At 36.5% G+C, this 19,246-nt stretch overlaps 4 protein-coding genes across 4 annotated transcripts; all 4 read right to left on the bottom strand.

Annotated features, from left to right (window-relative positions):
* Positions 1–1,122: 1,122 nt before the first annotated feature.
* On the bottom strand, positions 1,123–5,140 carry LOC101211381 (L-ascorbate oxidase homolog). Its single transcript, XM_004153175.3, has 8 exons — positions 4,797–5,140; positions 4,559–4,668; positions 3,132–3,402; positions 2,873–2,975; positions 2,415–2,760; positions 1,750–2,115; positions 1,586–1,664; positions 1,123–1,496 (listed from the first exon to the last, which is right to left on the bottom strand). The coding sequence occupies exons 1-8, from the start codon at positions 4,935–4,937 to the stop codon at positions 1,284–1,286; spliced, it is 1,629 nt and encodes a 542-aa protein (XP_004153223.1). The 5' UTR covers positions 4,938–5,140; the 3' UTR covers positions 1,123–1,283.
* A 1,078-nt stretch (positions 5,141–6,218) lies between these two features.
* LOC101210372 lies at positions 6,219–10,662 on the bottom strand. Its single transcript, XM_011654316.2, has 6 exons — positions 10,620–10,662; positions 10,413–10,426; positions 8,988–9,606; positions 8,748–8,893; positions 8,548–8,655; positions 6,219–7,019 (listed from the first exon to the last, which is right to left on the bottom strand). The coding sequence occupies exons 1-6, from the start codon at positions 10,660–10,662 to the stop codon at positions 6,435–6,437; spliced, it is 1,515 nt and encodes a 504-aa protein (XP_011652618.2). The 3' UTR covers positions 6,219–6,434.
* A 79-nt stretch (positions 10,663–10,741) lies between these two features.
* LOC101214889 (glucan endo-1,3-beta-glucosidase 1) lies at positions 10,742–14,065 on the bottom strand. Its single transcript, XM_004145067.3, has 4 exons — positions 13,613–14,065; positions 12,220–13,524; positions 11,242–11,269; positions 10,742–11,109 (listed from the first exon to the last, which is right to left on the bottom strand). The coding sequence occupies exons 1-4, from the start codon at positions 13,674–13,676 to the stop codon at positions 10,935–10,937; spliced, it is 1,572 nt and encodes a 523-aa protein (XP_004145115.1). The 5' UTR covers positions 13,677–14,065; the 3' UTR covers positions 10,742–10,934.
* Positions 14,066–16,447: 2,382 nt separating this feature from the next.
* Positions 16,448–19,246, bottom strand: LOC101211864 (5'-adenylylsulfate reductase 1, chloroplastic). Its single transcript, XM_011654327.2, has 5 exons — positions 18,987–19,246; positions 18,730–18,891; positions 18,519–18,645; positions 17,224–18,019; positions 16,448–17,146 (listed from the first exon to the last, which is right to left on the bottom strand). Exons 1-5 carry the CDS (start codon positions 19,054–19,056, stop codon positions 16,916–16,918), a joined length of 1,386 nt encoding a protein of 461 aa, XP_011652629.1. The 5' UTR covers positions 19,057–19,246; the 3' UTR covers positions 16,448–16,915.

Below are 19,246 nucleotides of genomic sequence, written 5' to 3' on the forward strand. Positions count from 1 at the left end.
CTTCAAATTGAGTTGTTGGAAGTTACTTTTTCCCTTTTTTTTTCTCATTTAGTAGATGAATGGAATTTATTCGTTGTGGGTGATGATGATCTCACCACCTACAACAGTAATATTTTGTGTTCCAGTTTGAAGATAATCTTGAGTTTTTAAGATGATTTATTATTAGAATTTTCCTCTGTTTAGGAACAACTTTCATATATTTATTTTTTCAAATCAATTTGAATAAAGAAATCCTTTCTCGGTATATTTGCCATTTTCATTATATATATATATTGGTCATACAAGGTTGACTAGAGAGATACGAGGTCTAGGGACAAAGATAAGGGTCTAAGATGACAACCCAAAGCTAATGGAATCATCATCCGTCCATGCATATCCTTTGGAGATCGATCCAAATTACAAATAGATTTGTCAAAACCCATGAGAGAGTTTATACAGAGGATCCATAAGAGAGCTTAAAGGTAGTTGATTAGTGATATTATGGAAGTTCCATGTAGTATTACTTGCGTGTACCGTGGAGGACTCTTGTACTCTTGTAGTAGTATTACTGAAGTTTTAGTAGTGCTTAGTGATATCATGAAAGTCTTAGGATGTAATATCCAATGGTACTAATGGAAATTCATATAATAGTACTACGGAGGTCTTAACAGTACCTAAGTAGTACAATAGAACTTTTAATAGGGTCTAGCAGTACCACTAAACCTCTACACTAGGTCGGATGGTAGTGGTTCACATTCATAACAGATGATTTACGAATGAATGTGAGGACAGTAGCATCGATGAACAATTGACTGACTTCTTCGAGTAATGACAATATAGGATATAAAAAAAGCACATCATAAGATTTCAAACCATTATATATAAATATATATAGGCACACATGTATATATATAATTCATTTCTCTAAAATCCCTCCAAATCCTGTGGTTCAAACCAGAGAGTAAATTTTCTTCATATAGAAAACTTTTTTTTAACACATCAAAATTCTCTCTCCTGTATTTACTATGTATGTTTATTCCATTTCATTTAATCACTGCATCTTCCTAACAAATTTCCGATCCATTTTCATCTCTTTTGTTTAACTCAAAGTTTGTTTGAGCATTAGGCAAGTCATGCAAGTACTAAATAGAGCAAAATGTAAGCGGGGATAAATTTGATTCAAGAGCTCAAGTTGAGCTTTTTGAAGTTATATTCAAAACAAATGCTAATCTAACATCAGCTGAATCAATCATCATCTAGAATCATGTCACCCACTCGTGACAAAAATGGTAAGATTTTGAAACTTAAAGTGGCCTCGTGTGACGTCCACTGGCCCTGCCGCAAAGAAGAGCATTTCGGGGGATTGGCAATTCATCTCTGAAAGAGGTTGATGAGGTATAAACCCTGAGATAGAACTGCTGTCCCAAGTACTGTCTTGCCCAACTTTCAGATCTCACATTCCACATTCCTACATTATCAAGTGCCATATAGATTGCTGTCCATGACTTTGGATATACCTGAAGTTCATAACAAAATAAACTATCATAAGGTCAAGTTTGGAGACACATATATAGACAGATCTCTAGCATTTCTAAGCGGGAATTACCTGAGTTGTGCAACGGGCAACCGTGTCTCTTAGATTGTATCGAGATCGGCTGGCAGGAGTCCATTGGCCTCCATCCATTCTGTAATCAAATCCAGCTTACATGTTAATGAGACTGAAACACTGATCTTTTGGTTCATTGAAAAAAACAGGGAAAGAAGCCCTACCCAACAACGAAGAAAGAGTAGCCACTGATATGCCAAGACTGCACAGTGTTTTCCCAATTCTGAAACACGATCTCGATGTATTCTCGAAAATTAGAACCCATGACAGAGGTCTGGAGGTAGGCATTTCCCCAAGTGGGATTGGTGGGAATGTTGTTGAGATTGAAAACTCCAGGGATCTTGAAGTAGTCAGCCAATTTCAGTGGAGTGTCTGCTTGAACAAATGAGACGCTGTTGACAGCAAACCTCTGCTTACCATTAATAACGGGAGCTGAGTTTGCTAGTACTATTGTACGGCTCGTCTTGATTAGTCCGTAATGGTAGGAGCCTTGTGGATTGGGTCTAGGTCCACTTGCAGTTAAGTTCCATCTGATTGCAGAAGAGATTGAAACCATATTTTAACAAGCTATGACACAAAATCTTGCAAACAGGATTAACTTCAAAGTAACTGTTGCTTTCTCAAGTAATCCGGATATGTTTATAGACAACTTCCATGTTTTGCAAGTTTTTCCTCTTCATTTCGACATGAAAGATGAGATATTTCTTTCTGATCTTGAAGTTTTCCAAAATTATATTACCAGATTAAGGTAACTTAAATCGTCAATAATATTTCAAACAATACTAGACTAAAAACCAATTGAAATGCTAATAAGGAGTTGACGAAATACCGGATCGATCTAGCCTGCTGGAGAGACCACGCGATCTCAGTGGTCGGGCCACCTGGAACTGGACCAGAAACTTTCTGCCATGAATTGCTGTAGTGAAGTACAGCTGTCGTCGTGAGGATCGGAGAAGTGAATCGAGACGAAACAACAACATAGTAATCCTTAGGAGGCTGATTAGCAGTGACCAAGACAGAGTAGGATTGCCCCAAATGGATGTCAAGAGAGGAATACGTGTTCTGGAGGGTGTGAGATCCTTCGACCTCCACCAGTTTCATCAAATGGCCTTGAATTCTGAAGTTAATGGAAGCTGAAATGCCCACATTTGAAATTCTGAACCTATACGTCTTCCCTGAAAAACAAATATTAAGCTTAACAAGTTTACTTTCTGTAACTAATAAAAGTTCTCATTGTGCACATCAGTGGAATTATGAACAGAGTTAGCAGCAAATACTGTCGTTCACCTGGATCAACATTGAATGTATATCCATTCCACCCTCGGCCGTTGATTAGAAGCCCGTCTGGAGATGGAATGTTTTTACCGCTATCCAGGACTTGTCTCATAATCTAAGAAAGAATGAGAAACCATCTATAACAGAATTTTACAGTGTAAGACAAATGGTAACACCATTGCCTCAGAGAATGAAGAACAATAAAAAGAAAGGGAATCAAACAGGGACAAAATCCACATGGAAATTTTTTATTAGAGCATAGAATGCTTACATAATGATTGGTCTTGTACCAGTCACCAGCTAGCACTGTGAAGTCACCTGCAGGAGGAGCAAAAGGAACAGGAATTCCGGGGCGGCTCCAAATTCTAATGCCTCCAAATGCTCCAGCTGCTTTGTGAAATGCTGTTGATGGGAAGTAGAAGTAACTGCCAATTTGGTCCTTTGCCTGTAGAGTATAAGTGAAGTTCCTCATTGGAGGAATAGCACAAGTAGTCCCATAAACTCCATCTTGCCATGAGTTCCTTCTCTGCTGTAATCCATTCCTGTAAAGTTAAATCGACAAGAAATGGTTACATCTCAATTTACTTCAAGGTTAGAATCTCATCCTAATACAATGTCAACGTTGTATCTTATACCCAAACATCTCAAATCACAATCAGATTCAATAGGTTAAATTGTTAAAAGGGTTTTAGAGCACTTGATGGTGTTTAAATTTCACAACTAATTTTTGTTTTTGTTTCTGTTTACTAAAAACGTATTACAATCGCTTTTTCCAACTTATTTTTCCTATTCTGTTCTTATGTTGAAAAATCCATAAAGTTGAAGGTACAAAAAGTGGAATAAATGTAGTGATTTCTTCACCTTACAAAGGACCCATCAGATTTAATGCAGTTCAGATAAAAAAAAAATTCTGTAAACTATGCAGGCCAAGATTCAAAGATATAACTTTGCCTTATTTAAGCCATTTAATGTGGTTAAATATGGAGTAACTTTTTACTTTTATGAATGATAAACAAATAAGGGATGTAAAGATGTAGCATGTGAACACTGAGGTCTACCCTAAGACGCTTGCTAGTTGAAAAGAATATTTTAATTACACAAAAAATTAATATAAAGAATCAATAAGATCCAAGATGGGCATACAAATTAGTTATTGCATAGACCATTACTACAACAGGTCAGATAGCCATTGATTACTTTACGGATCGTTTAAGGCAACCTTAATGACACCTATTTAAAAAGAAACAACAACCAAACAAAAAAAAGAGACAGGCAAAATTGATTAAATAGGATGTTTGCTTTTACAAGATTTAACGTTCCCCCCCCCCCCCCTCCCCAAAAAAAAAAAAAGCCATTTCAAAAACTCAAGACTTTACTGCCTTCATAACTTAGATCTAGAAAATGACTAGAAACTTTCCCAAGTGTTCATTTTCCCTCCAATTTCTAATTATTGGCACATTTCCCTATGTTACTGAATGCAACAATTCGACCTTTGCCACTCTTTAGTAAGAGCAAATGCACCCCATTAGCTGGGTAACAGACAAGAAATTAATTATGTTTGGCCTTGATATCAGACAAGCCAAGTAAGTATCCCAGGTCGAGAACTCCTATTATTTGGTTTCAAACTTGCATGCAATTTCCGAGAACCAACCAGATCATTACGCTAATAGAAAGTATAAATATAATTAGTAGTGTTACCAAGAAATAAGAAATGGCTCCTTGAGATAGTTGTACACATTGATAATCAAGTTATCATTAGTAACAGCATCAATCTGAGGTCCTGGGAACTGCCCATTAATCAAGATTCCCTGCCAAATGTTCATTACAACAACCAATAAGTTCCAAACTCATCATTTTCAAGATGAGAAAAGAAGATAAAAATGCTAACTTTTAGCTCTAAAAAGGAAGCACATAGAAATGAAAAGAATCAAAGCACCTGTTGCTTAACTCCAAGCGGATAGATATCGCCATAAGTGACTTTCCATGTGAAAAATCTGTATGGGTTATCAGCATTAACCTCATTAACTGCAAAAAGAACCAAGATTATGAGAGAACAGAGTACTCTGTATTCCCTCATTGCAATATGAAGCTTGAAATCAGCTGGAATGAACAATGTGACAGATCTAGAAGAAGAAGAAGAAGAAGAAGAAGAAGGGATTGAGTTGAGAAAAGAAAGGAACCAAAAGGGTTGATTTCTCTTTCTCTATAATTTTTTGTTCTGACTTATGAAGAGCTTTGCCTTATGTATAAGCTGAAGTCCGTCTTGGATGTTACCTAGAAGGCACTGTGAGTTGTCAGTTTTATAGTTCAGAGCCGTAGGTGATGGAGTGAAATGCGGAAGATGGTTGTTCAAATCATCCACCGTCAATCTCAGCTTGTAAGATGGAAATGAATGGTTGTGATTGCGTTAAAAATGAAAGTCTATGATGAAGACCGACTGAATTTACGAAGGTTGCCCTTTTCACGTGCTGCTTGGATAATTAAATGTAAGATTCCTCTAAGCAGTGTACATTCCAAAGTAAAACTCACCGTCAACGGGACTTCAACACCGCCGCCGACGCTTCACCTTCAGATATTGAAATGCTTCGACGGTCGTTCTTTCAAGTGCATAGGTACATATGGTTAGTGTAATGTAAACTCTACATTTTCAATGACAGCGTTAATCTCTCCAGCGATAGAGGAAGGATCTGGAGAGATTCTTGTAAGAAAGAGGAGAAAAAAGGTAAGAATTTTGCACCCTTTTAGTTAAAAATCCAAATGAACAACTTGGTTATCTTTGAAAAGAAAATGAGCAACTTATGTTAGGCATATTTGGTTTAGTTGCCTTTTTTAAACAACAGAATTTCTAGTTATTAGAGCTATTCTTAGTTTGACATTTAGTTGCTTTCATTAACCATGTTAAAAAAATACATGTAGTTTTAGTACACCTATAAATTGAGGTATACAAAGTAGATGTATTAGGTTAAAAAATATATTTTTATTTGATAACAATTTGACTTCAATCAATATAAGTTTGATACTTTTCAATCTGTAACAATTTAGTTTAAAAATTTTAATTAGTAAAAATTGAATCTACCATGCTTTATAAATTTGAAAATGATTAAAGTTTTAAAGGATTAAATGGTTGACAAAAAAAAGTGGTTTTTAACGTATTAAGAATACAGTATCACATGCAATTGGAGTAAGGACCCATGTGATTGTGTCCGGTCAAAAGTTCAGTCGTTTGTTAGGCAAGTTCCCATCTTCTAAAATGGAAAAACTGCTTCCATTCTCTACTGTAATTCCCTTATCTTGCTGCCTTCCAATTATAATAGTTTTTGTACCAAATTATTGAGCAAGAATATGCTGATATGGAACATGGGAAAACCAGATCAAGATCTAGAATGTGATTTAGATACCCTGATGCTGTACCATTACAAAATCTTAAACCAACCCATTGTTTGGAATCGGATTTAAGCTAGATACAAAATCGCAAGCCAAAGCATGCATTTTGAAGCACTGCAAACGAACAAAAAACAAAATATTAAAGCAGGCCTCACTTCAACCACTCAAAACTAAGAACAAAATCCTCACATCATAGGCTGCTAATTGTCAATAACAAGCCATAATGATCACTGGGCAAAACAGGCAGCTCCAGTGTCTTCCTATCTTTTCCCACTTTCTTCTCCTTGGTGTATGATAAACCAGGTATTGAATCAGTTCCAATCATTTCAATGGAATTCACCTTGAAATCTTGTAATTTACAAATAAACCGATCCAAACGCTTTTGCAATGTTCGGTTCCCAGATAACATCTTGTTCGATTTGGTATCATATGTCCAACCATTTTCGCCAGGCCTTAATTCTTCCCAAGCATCAATCCAGCCATCAGGAAAAGGAAACCGACCATCTAACTTATCGTCCCAGTTCATGTCACCACCGAAAATGACATTAGGAGTTTCCTTAAGAAAGCCGACGGATTGTTTGGCTTGAACGACACGCTCTTTGCTGAACATTTGATTCCACGTTGGAGGTGCAGGGCAAGGACTCTCCAGATGGCTTGTAGCAACTGTAAGTGAAATGCCTTTTTGAACTTCAAGATTGCCAATACAAAGTTCTCTCCCCATTATAGAATTGGGAAATGGTTGACAACTGAAGGATTTCACAGGCAGTTTGCTCAACTGAACATTAAAAGAATAAATCATATTATCAGCTAAGGTGCAAAATTTTGAAAACAAAGCATAATACTGAGCAATAACAGGTTCACCACTACCCATCTTCTGCCTCTCTGCAGAATAACAAACTAATACGAGAATAAAATTAGGAGAAAAGAAAGAAACAACAGTACCCAAAACCTAAGCTCATACAATGGATTTTAAGAAGGGCCTAAAGTGGTTGGTATGAATGCTAGACCATGGGCGTGTCTTTGTGTTTCTGGATATTCCTTTAGCATTTCGTCCAAAAGACAAAGTTCATCCAATTTTATCACTTTTCTATAATATTCTTTTCTTGAATAAATGGAGAAAAAAAAACCGAATTGTGCAATATTCCACCAATCTCCACCAATCAGTAACCCAAGATTCAAGGCTTTTATTAAATGAAAGAGAGATCCGCCAGGACAAAGATACTATAGATGCAAGATATAGAAGTGAATGAATGCTTTCTTTACACTGGGATTGAAGCAAAAAAGATCTCTTTAGAGACAATAATTAATAATTGGGAAAGCGCATCCAAACCAATGGTATCAGCTTCGTTAAGCTCGATAATGGCTTGCTGGTCTTAGGTTTTTTGGTTTGGAAATCCAGGAGCGGTACAATAAGGAAAAGTATAAGGTAAAGTGAAAAAGTTCCCTTTTTATCTTTTGCATCCTGGGCTCCATCTACCATGGAGAATCCATTATTTTGGACCCATTCATCGAACTTTTTTTCTTTCTCTTGTTAAATTAATCTTCCTTCCCTCTCCAAGAGAAAAAAAAATCTTCGAACTTTTACCATTGTAGTAAGAAATAATTAGAATTGGTTATCTGGGAGTGGTGAGTGCATGTTGAGTTATTTTTTTTTTTATTTTTATGAAAATGCTGAGTTAAATTGAAAGTCCCACGTGTTGTGTGTAAGTGTGGTCCAATTTAGTGATAACAGACAAGTTTGGTAAAGGGGATGTATATTATAAAGCAGTCACCCATGTGTTGTCTCTGTTCTGGCCTAGAGTTTACTCTTGGAAAGAAGTGGTTAAACTTTCAAATCTCTCAAAGAGCTTGACGGTTGTATTCTTGCTGTTTCGTGAAAATTAATCTAATAGATCAGCTGACTGAGAACTGTTTAGTGGTCAGGTCATGAGTCAAACCATAAACATATCAGACTTTAGAAGGAAGATAAAGAAAAAAAAAACTCAAATAAACATGTCTCGCTAAATTATTTGGCAGACCATCTCTAAAAAATGGTAAACATTCCAAACTTCTTCAACAAATGCCAATATACTCCAAATATTGATAGACACTTTCTCAACGAAAAGTAAAATATGAATGTACAGATGTCGTTGCATTGCATTGATCTGAGGCATAAAGAAAACATTTTGACATTACGTCGTCAACCATATCCAAATACCCATTACAAAAACTCAACTTCCCAGAACCAACCCACAAGCCAGAATATGCTATAGTTATGTAGGAAATAAAAAAAGATAAAGCAAAGGAGGCAACAAAAAGCTCACCAGCATACAAAAGTATCCGCTCGAATGAGAATCCTTGATGACCGAACAACGATAAACTTTCCACCAGTTAGTAATTTGGAAGATGTCATATATATCTGGGGTAACTTCCTGCAGCACAATATAGATATGAAATAATGTAACACAAAACTGAATTCTATAGAAACTCAGATTATCAGGTTATAAAACTACGAATGCAAAACCTGAAAACAAATAACATCTGGTGAATGCCGTTGGATAAGTTGTCCAAGAGCTCTCATTCTATTACGCAACTCCAAATCTTCTCGAAACCAGACATTGTAAGTCATAATCTTAACCGTTTTCAGGCATGCCCTAGAACTAGAATCCCCTGTAACCCATCACCCATTAACGCAACTTCAAACCCATATTGTACTTGACAAATCAATAGCATAAATATATAAATTGGAAAGAATAAAACAAACCCATTTCCGCAACAGCGTTCATCGACGCCTTAGTGCCCCGAAATGTGCTCAATTCTGCGTATTCGCCATGACTCTCCAAAGGAACAGGATCGTCCATTTTCCTTTTCTTGGAGGGCTGCAAGGGAAAGAACACAGACCCGACGGAAGAATCGGCATTCTCATCTTCACTGACATCAATCAAATCCTTGAAACTCGAAAGCGACAGGGCCGGAGCCCTAGTGCCACAGAGTTCGCACTCGGAGTTCGTAAATGAGTTGAGAAAAGTGCAGGCCTTGCAGGACCATTTAGGGGTTGTGGAAGAAGAAGAGGAAGATGGGGGTGGAGACGAAGGCGATAGACAGATTTTGCAGGCTGCCTTTTGAGAAGATGGGTTTAAGAAGGTGCATTTTTTGCAGGACCAACTAGACATTGAAAGAGAGAAACTGAGAAATGTTCGACGACTTTCAACAGTGCGATGATGAAGAAAGAAGCCGACTGAGTGGGGAGATCGTAAAGAAGAAAAAGAAGATGATGATGATGATGATGACGACGACGACGACGCTATTGTTCGAAGCATTGAGGATTTGCTCGACTTATGCCGCTTCGAGCTCCCCACTCCGTCGTCGTTTCTATCAACATTCTACGTAAAAAAAAAAAAAAACTTTTAGCCCGGACGACATGTCGTTTCATACGAGTGGGAAGAATCAACTTTTAACAAATAAAATCCATCATTTAGTCAACAGAAGATTGGAACTAAACAAAATTAGTAAATCTATCCAAAAAAATTAACTTTGTGTGTTTTCAATTTGAACTATGGATTGCCATTTAGTGAATAGAGTGGAATGTGCATAAAAATGTCTTCTTTATGTGGTCATTCATTAACAATTACGTTATGAAGCTATCCTATGTAATAAAAACCTATTAAACTATTCTTATATTATAACTTTTTATCTTTTAAACAATAGAATAAAATTTGGTTAAACTATTGTTCTTACTCTAAATTAATTTCTATGTTTGGTTTATTATTAGGTTAAAAATGCTTTGCATCTTGAACTTGGATGAGAAATAATGATTTAGTTCCCAAGCTTTTATTATATTATTTAATAATTCTCATTAAAACTTAACTTTGTTTTTTAAACCTAGATAAAATAGTTCAAATTTTAAAGTATAAAGAGTAAATTATTTATTATTGATATTTCTATTATTTTTTTTAATAATCTCCATTAACATTTTCTTTTAAATTTTTTATCACATAGAAATTATTATTATTATTTAACTAATTTTAATACAAATTAACATTAAATGACTAAATTATAACAATTAATTAACCTCTAGGTTGTGTGGTTCTCTTTTGGCTTTTAACGTGGTGTTTATTTTCAAATATATATATATATTACACATATATATACCTCTAAATATAATAGTTGTATTAATGAAACTTCTAACTTTCACAAATGTATCTAATTAAAAGTTTAGAGTTTAAATTGATACAACCTCGAAAATTAAGGGTTTAAATTAATATAACAATCTAAATCGTTATAACCTTTATAGTTTAGGGTATAAATGGATATTTTTTCTATAAATAACAAATTACAGTAAGTAGGTGAAATAGTATTTTAACATTCAAGATAAATAAGGATTCTTTTTCTCAACCTTCCATGTGCAAACTTAGCTCTTCATACTCTTTTATATGCATCTTTTAACTTTAGGCCATAATTCAACAAAAACCACTTTAGTAACTTTAGCAATTACAATAAAGAAGAGAGAAAGTTAGCTTAACAAGAAAAAAAAATTATTCCCAATTGAATAAACAAAATTTCTGAAATCTACTAAAAAGGAAAGAAAGAGGCCTTTCCCAGAATCTTCCAATTGAATTTCAACTCTACCTTAATAAAAATATTACATTTCAAATTACATAATATATAAACCCTTTTTTTTTATTAATATTATTTTTCTACATCAGCCTCCTCACCATGGAGCCATCAAAGGAATAAGAACAGAAAGAATGAGAAAACTGCAAGTAAAAAGGTATGGACTCTTTTCTCCATTAATCCATAATTTCAATCCTTGAGCTGCCCCTCCACTCGCTTCAGGGATTTGTGTTGAGTTCACTGTCTCTTTTGTATTATTTTTCATTTTCTTACTGCAACACACAAACATATAATACTTTGATGAACAAACTTTAATAGACACATCATTGTCAAAAACCAAATGGTTACTAAATAGATGTTTTTCAAAAGTCATAAAAGACAGAGCTTTGGCCTACTATTATTACCTTCCAGGAAATATACAGCTTCCATGACCTGCAAAAACAAACACATTTCTCACAAGTTAGTGAAGCAGTCACAAATCACAGGGCACAGGGCACACCATAAAATAATAGTACCAAAAACTGACTATGGGGAGGAGCCCATGTTGCCCCAAAAATCTATGGCAATTACCTACAAATCTAGGCCTGGATTGGGAATCTTTCATAATGATGCTGGGGGCAACAACCGATATGTAATTTAAAAATACACCCCAACACCCTCCCCCACAAGCAAAAGATGAACAAATAAACAAAAAGAGAGAAAAGGAAGCGTCATAAAAGTGAACTATTCCTCACATTTCTAGAATGAAGTATAATGTCTATACACTTTATATCCCCTGTGATTTTCATTTTGCTTTTACCCAAGAATACCAAGATATCTTGCTTTTTACTTGTATGTTCAAGATCTTCTCCCTTTCTGGAGAGGAAATGACATAGTTGTGTTGTATGGCTTCAATACCAAACGTCACACCTCACCTCGGCCAGATAACCAGGCAAAACTTAGGGCGAGATGTGACAACAGTAAAGTTTTGTGCTAATGATTTACCTGTTGAAGTGTCACACCCCATCTTAGATTACCTCATTGAACTTATGGCCATATCAAATGTCACACTCCACCCCGCCTGGATTACATAGCAAGACTTACAACGAGCTATGATGACGAAAGAATATCACACCCCATCTCAGATCATCTTACTAAACTTAGGGAGAGCTGCAACGACAACAGGGCAAGGCGGAGTAGGGTAACCAGGGACTCTACTGTCATCGTGGCTCAACCGTAGGAAACTTGGGGCATGTGTGAGACACATTTGGAAAAAACAATATTCTCAATTACTATTTCAGAAAAGGCACACACATCCTAGAGTAAATTAAGCGAAACACTGGAGACCCAAAAAACCAATTTTCATTGAAATTTATGTTAAAGTGATTAAAAGAAAAACTCACTTGGGTCAGTGGTGGTGATCATAGCCAGACCCTTGAAATCGCAAGATCCAGAAGTTTTCCCTTCTTTCTGATAATAGCTATCAAATGCATAAGAAGCATGGTTCTTCACATTGTTAGGCTGATAACAAACCTCGCCAGGTTGAATCTCTGTACAATTAGCTTTGCCAGGTCCACAAGCCCAATCTAAAGCCGTTTGCAATGTCTTCACATCGAACTCATCTATTGCAATACAATAAGTTTGATTCGTCGTATCATTAGCCAAAAACGTTCCACTTCCCGATACATGAAGCAAATATACCGGCGTGGAGTTTCCATAAAACAGCCCCCAATTCGCCTCGGACACCGGCGGCGACCGTAAATCCTCATTGAACAGTTCATAGATATACACACTCGAAGTAACTTCAGGGTGAAATGGGGTTCCACTTCTGTCGATAATATGTTTGATTAGATTCGAATTGAAATTGTCGGCGTTGTTGATTGTGGCGTACGGCTCTTTCGAATCGCCCTTTGAAGGCCACCCAGTTTCAGTAACGAGAACCACCACGTCTGTGATATTAAGATTCTTCATCGAGAAATAAGCAGAGTCAATCATGGCGTCGAGAACATTGGTGTAGTGAAGCAGAGTATTGGGATCAACCATTTCCTTAGACGGAACCAAGGGTTTGAAGAGCGCATTATCAAGAGGAACAACCCCTTTGTTTTGCATAAAAACATAATAAGGGTAAAAATTCATCATCAAAGGCGACCCAGTTCTTGAAAGGAACTGAAGCAGAGGAAGTATGAACTGAACCAAGCTCTGGTTGAAGAAAGCCTGCGATGGTGGAAATGGGTCGAGAATAATCGAAGCTGCGTGTGGAGTCGAAATGGTGATTTGGGTATGAAGATTTGCAGCAACAAGGGCATTGTAAAGGGATTCAATAGCAGGAAGTAGCAAAGGAGAAGCAGAAGGGATGGTGGTTAAAACCTCATCGCCGACGGAAATGCCGGAAATTAGTGTCTGAGGGTAGTACGCCACCACATTCCGGGAAATCCATGCGGCAGCGGTAGTATTCGAATACCCAATTGCAAGAAGTTGGTTGTTGGGTACACTGATTACAACTCTAATTTTCGAACCCTTTAGGGCTTTGAGAATATCAGGGTTCGTATCGTAAAGCCGAATGTGAGTGATTTTCTGAAAATGCAAGAAGGAAACTAAATCTGAAGGCGATAAAAGATTCGAAACGTCACTCCCAATATTAACCCCAACAAATGGCTGTTTATCATCTTTGTCCACCTTCACCCCCTTAATCAATGGCGGAAATTTACCTGCAAAAACCCCCCGAAAAGAGAAAGAAAGATAAGAACAAAAAAGAGAAACTTCTACAACGTGTTAGAAGATATCCAATGTACGTACCTTCTGAAACAGTGAGAAACACAAAAAGGAAGAGAAAAAACAAAGAAAACTTAGAATCTGCCATTGAAATGAGGTTGAAGATGAAGCTTGAACTCAGATACTACGTCATTCTGGACCTCTGTTTCAGCTACAAATCCTTGCATCATCCAATCTTTTATCAATTCTTTCTCCTGTACTTATTATGTCGGTTTCCTCTTCCGGGTCTGAGCAGTTGACCAAAAATAATCAACAAATTGCAAACCCAAAGAGAAGACGCCATCGAATTGAATTGAAAGCTTGATTTTTTATTAAACGGGGTGGGGGGGGCTTAGTCTTATTACAGAAATTACAATGAAACGTGTTAGTTTTACTAAAACACCCTGGTGGGGCAATATCTTTTTTGGTGGACTTAATGCTTAAGTTTTTGGGTATTCCTATTGATTCCTTTCCTGTATTGCACGTTGGTTGGGAAAAAAAGGGGTTAAAGGAGGGGAAAAGGGATGAGTTCTTTTGGGAATTTGAAGTTTGTGTTGAGGGTAGTAATGTAAATTGAAAAGGGGATTTCAAAAAGTGTCCGTTCTAGACGATTGTTGCTGAGGAAAAACAGGCTGTCCCTTACACAAACAAAGAGACGTTACAATTACACTTCCCAACTGCTGCTGCTGCTGCTGCCTCTGCCTCTGCCTCTGCCTATGCCTTTGTGGTGTATTTTGTTTTTATCTATGGCGCCTCATTTTTAAACATGTCTTTTACCCATCCAACACCAATTTCACTCTCTTTACTTTACTTCTAAATTTATTACTTCTCACAATTAAATACATCGGATTCGTTTCTTTTGTAAATACTGTAATAAATATTAATATAAGGTCTATGAATGTAAATTTATCAGGTGGATAATGGGAGTAGAAAATTTCAAAACAATCATTTCATTCTTAATCCAATTTAACATATCGTTAAATGATATAATCATTTACTTTATCAACTTTCCCTAGTTCTTCTTCTTTGTTTTGTTTTTGAACTACACGTAATTCTTAAATGCTATTATGGTTCTTAAATGCTATTATGGTGACAATTAATAGTTGAAGATTTCAAAGCAAGTTTTCATACAACCAAACCAATATTATAGTGCTAGAGTTCTTTTTCATCTTAAGTTTTAGGTAGTTTTTATTTAGTTGATAAGCTTCAATTATATTTTTTATCGTTGAACTTTCTACTCTTACCCTTTGAGTTTTGTTAAATTCAATTTACCTTTGATTTTCCTCATTTGTAATTTGTTCAGTCTTCAATGTTATTAATGTTTGTTAATTAAATCAATTAATTAAAAGCTAATCTCAAATACAGAAGTAAACATTGTTAAGAAATGACCAAAATTTCTGTGTATAGTATAAAGTTACATCACTCTAAAAAGAAATGTTTTTTAATTGTAATGTATTAGTACATTATTTGACATGTCATTAAATGATTGATTAATCACGTAGACTTCACATAAGACTTCGTATAATTCTTAAAAACACATGTGGTAGATAGAGATGGTAGAAATTTCCTCCAAACTAGCATAAGAAAAGGAGGGTTATGGCCTAAAACAGGCAGAATTTTATACACTAAAAAAGGACAGACAAAAACACCAAACTGTGTACCTTCTACACAGCAGAGAGAGTCACGAGCACTTGAAATAGAATCACGTGACTCTCGATCTTACACCAAAGGAGAGGACATAGTATCAAATAGTAATTAATTAACAATATTCAGAGGCTGGGTTCGTGAATTCTTGGAATTTGAAGATGAAGTTTGTGAACATAAATGGCAGAAGAAAGGCATTGGATCCCTTTTGCTAAAAGGATAGTATCCACAATTATTTATTTTCAATTGACAGTGCAGCAGAAATCAGCAGGGCATTGTGTTTGGTGGTTGTCAATATGTCATTCATCATCAACCAAAAAAGCAAGGCTTTGTTTATATTAATTAGTATAAGGTCAAATAGTTAGGCAACTTCAGAAACAATAAGGTTTTGAGTGAATATTTTGGTTCACCAACCTGCCTGTGTGCTTGTGTAACACAGACTCTCACAGTCGTGTTACTTCTTGTTCTTGGTGGCTCTTTTAGGTTGAATTGGTTGGAACATAGTTGTGTAAAATCAAGGGATTTTCTAGTGTTTATCTTTAATTAGTTTGGAAAAGATGAGACTTTGATCCGCTTTTTTGAAACAAGTGTTTCGAACCTTTTTTCTTTTGCTGCTACGGTGCCTTATTCTAGATTTATTGTTTGTTTTCTAGTTTTTCTAGTTCACTTTTTTGTTTTAATCATGAGTTATAACTCACTTTGTTCTTGCTCCTTTTTAGTTCTTGTTTAAGCTCTCGGGACATTATGCATCTTGAAAAAAATTACTTGTCTATAAAGTGTCTATATATTATAGGAAGAGGAAAAGTACAACACCGTCCATTGTCTAAAGAGTAATAAGACAAGGGAGTAAAAATTTAGAGAAGGAAAGAAAAAGAAAATGTATTTAAAAAAGATGAAACTCATATTGATAACCATACCTCTGATAATACTGAACTCGTGATTACTAGTATTTACAGTTAAGTTTTTGTTGAACAATTTCTACACCAAAGGGTATAGAAGAAAGGGAGACCAAAAAGTTTATAGTAATGTACGTTACGATGGGATCATGATTGGGGAAAATGCTGTTCTTTTACAGTACTATTCCACCAATAATTTTGATTGGGAAATTCCCATAGAGGGCTTTACTTTGCAATCATTCGACGGGGGAAAGAGGTACATAAGAACATGGCAGATTCTCCTTACGTCGTGGCAATGTTTGTCACACCAAAGTTATAAAACTGTGTGGGGACGGATATCTTTCATTCAAATCATATGGAAAGGTTATATATCAAATAGTCGGTTTTAAGTATCAATCACTTTTAATACAGTGGGTCGCACACCACTTGCCAATTTGAGCCTAATTTCCACAAGTAGAAACGTTTAATTGAAGAGATGTAGGGGAAATCATAAAGGAAAGTGGCTCCTCGTTCTATCCCATCTTTGCACAAACGTTAATTAGTACAAACCAAAACCTCTACGGGAAAAACTGGTATATATACATGTACTACTATGTCACAAATGACAAACAAAAGCCTATTTTTCATGACCGAATGCTCGCTCTCTACTGAAAAAACATGCCCAAGCTTTGATTTTAATCTCATCTTCCAATCTAACAAAAGATTGGAGCCTCTGTGGGAGATTTTAGCTTCGTTGATGACGCAGCCGAGTGTGATTAAGAATTCAGGACTTGAACTTTGCTTCAAGTGCATTTTGGATGTGTACGTATCAACGTAGGGCATTCACAAAAGCCGTCAACGACTCAACATCCCTCTTCTCAGATGGGTATTTGATTGCTTTAGATGAATGTTTGGGGAAGAGGAGTATTGTGGGGAATGACCCTAACTCCAGCTCTTGTTTGGCGAATTGCTTCTGCTCACCGTCAGCTCTGAACTTACCAACTTTCACTCCACTTCCTGCTAACTTGTCAGCCAATTCAACATATGACCCTTCCATAGCCTGTACAAAATTCAATGTCATTTATTGAGAACAAATGTATTGTACTTTTGTTTGTTAAGCTTACAAATGACATTTACCTGACAGAATTGGCACCAAGGTGCGTAAAGAACAACAAGCCAAGGTTCTTTCCTGTTATCCAGCCTTGTCAAGTTTTCCATTCCTGTTCTGTTCAGGTTCACCAAATTTTGGGAGATGAATATGTCATTAACTGAGGGAGTTTCATTTCCATTGCCATTCAGCTGGGGGACATCTCCCTGTTTAAGGTTTCCTTTGTGAAGACCGCATTCCTTGGCCTTGGAATCCTCCCACCACCATCTTCCTTCTCTTTCATGTTGCCCTGGAAGAACAGGCCTTGTACAAGGCTCACATCCAATTGAGACATATCCTTGAGAATGCAAAGAGTTTACAGGCACATTCATGGTCCGCAAGAAGTTCCATACGTCTTTACCATGGACGTTGGCGACAGGGTTCCACTTAATCAGGCTCCCAATGCCACCATCCAACCCTTCAAAAACAGGATCAACTTGGACAACAGGAACTTCTGATCTAGTTCCGGGAGATTGGTCTTTTCTTTGTCCAGTGATCCAAGCTCTTAGTCCCTTTAAAGCCCTCCTCAATGGCCTCACTTTCCTTACTCGGCAGCACTCCTGGTGGCCATCATCGTAGAATGAAAACAGCCCTTTGTTCCTTACTAAACCCTGAACTTCAACAGCATCAGGGAACATGTACTCTATATGAATGCCATACTGTTTCTCCACTGCATCAAAGAATTGGTATGTTTCTGAATTCAACCTCCCTGTGTCCAGACTAAATACTCTAAATGGTCGACCAGTCAAACGAGCATATTCAATCAATGCAACATCTTCCGCACCACTGCAGTGTTAGATGTTTTGTTGGTAAGAGAAACACAAGGAAATTCTTTAAACCTTAAATGCTTTACTGCTAAATTCTTCTCAAGGGTGAAAATTACTAATACCCTTGAATCTATAATCATTAGTTGCATTAGGCTCTACCATCTACAGCTGATGGTAGCCAAAAGCTTATTGAAAATGAAACAATTAATAAACTAACAGAGTGAGAGGTGCAATATGAGTTGCCATACATTTGTTTTGGATAGTCTTTGGTCATATTTAAGATAGGCGAATTAGGTGAACAATAAATAAATCCAGTAACACGAATCTCTAAAGAAAATGCTTGAAAAAGGTCTATTCTAATCATTGAACAATAACTATGTATAATATATGTGACTAAGATACATGTTACAGATCACAGATTCAACAGCATTACAATTTAAAGTTTCAGACATTTGAGACGTAATATTTGAAAATTAAACCTAAAGACAATTTAATCAAATAACGGGATAAAAACACACCTGAAAGCAATCGCAATATCGTCACCAAATTTCCCAAGAGCTTGGTCCATTATTTCCAGAGGGGAAGCATTTTCAAGGTCTTTGGCTAATCCATCATAGTCCACAATCTCCGTTCTCTCTGCCACCTCTGCAGACCCATCCCCATTATTCACACAATTCCCAGAAATGAAATACAATTGATGAAAATAGAAGAAAAGCTATTCAAAATTACCAGGAGCAAGAGTATTGGCCACGAACGGCACAAGCGAATCATTCCGTTTGGATTGCGCATTCATAGGCTTCACCACCGAGCATCCTCTAATTCGTGAATAATTCACTCCAGAAGATAAAACATGCGGCGGATGCAGCAGCTGAAGAGAACCAATTGGTGGAACTGCAAACGGAAATGACATACATATACACAATTTAAGAAATTAAGATTGTAGTGAAAATAGAAATGTTGAAAGAAAAAAAAAAAGTGAAGAATACCATTAGGGTCAGAGGAAGCGGCAAAATGGTGAAAATGAGAAGAAGAAGAAGAAGAAAGAGAAAGCGCCATGAAAGGCAAAAGAAAGTTGGAGTGTGTGGTTATGGGTTGGTTTGTAATGGGAAGTGGGAAGGCAAAAGAAAGGAAGGGAAGAAGAAGAATAAATAAAAATGATGGTGGAATGAAGGGGGACGGAAATGAGGGAAGAGGGGGAATGCTGAAGGTGTTGTCCAAGTGGGGGGTTATGATTGGAAGAAGGTCC

This window comes from Cucumis sativus, chromosome 1 (genome assembly GCF_000004075.3).
Source record: "Cucumis sativus cultivar 9930 chromosome 1, Cucumber_9930_V3, whole genome shotgun sequence".
Lineage (NCBI taxonomy): Eukaryota > Viridiplantae > Streptophyta > Magnoliopsida > Cucurbitales > Cucurbitaceae > Cucumis > Cucumis sativus.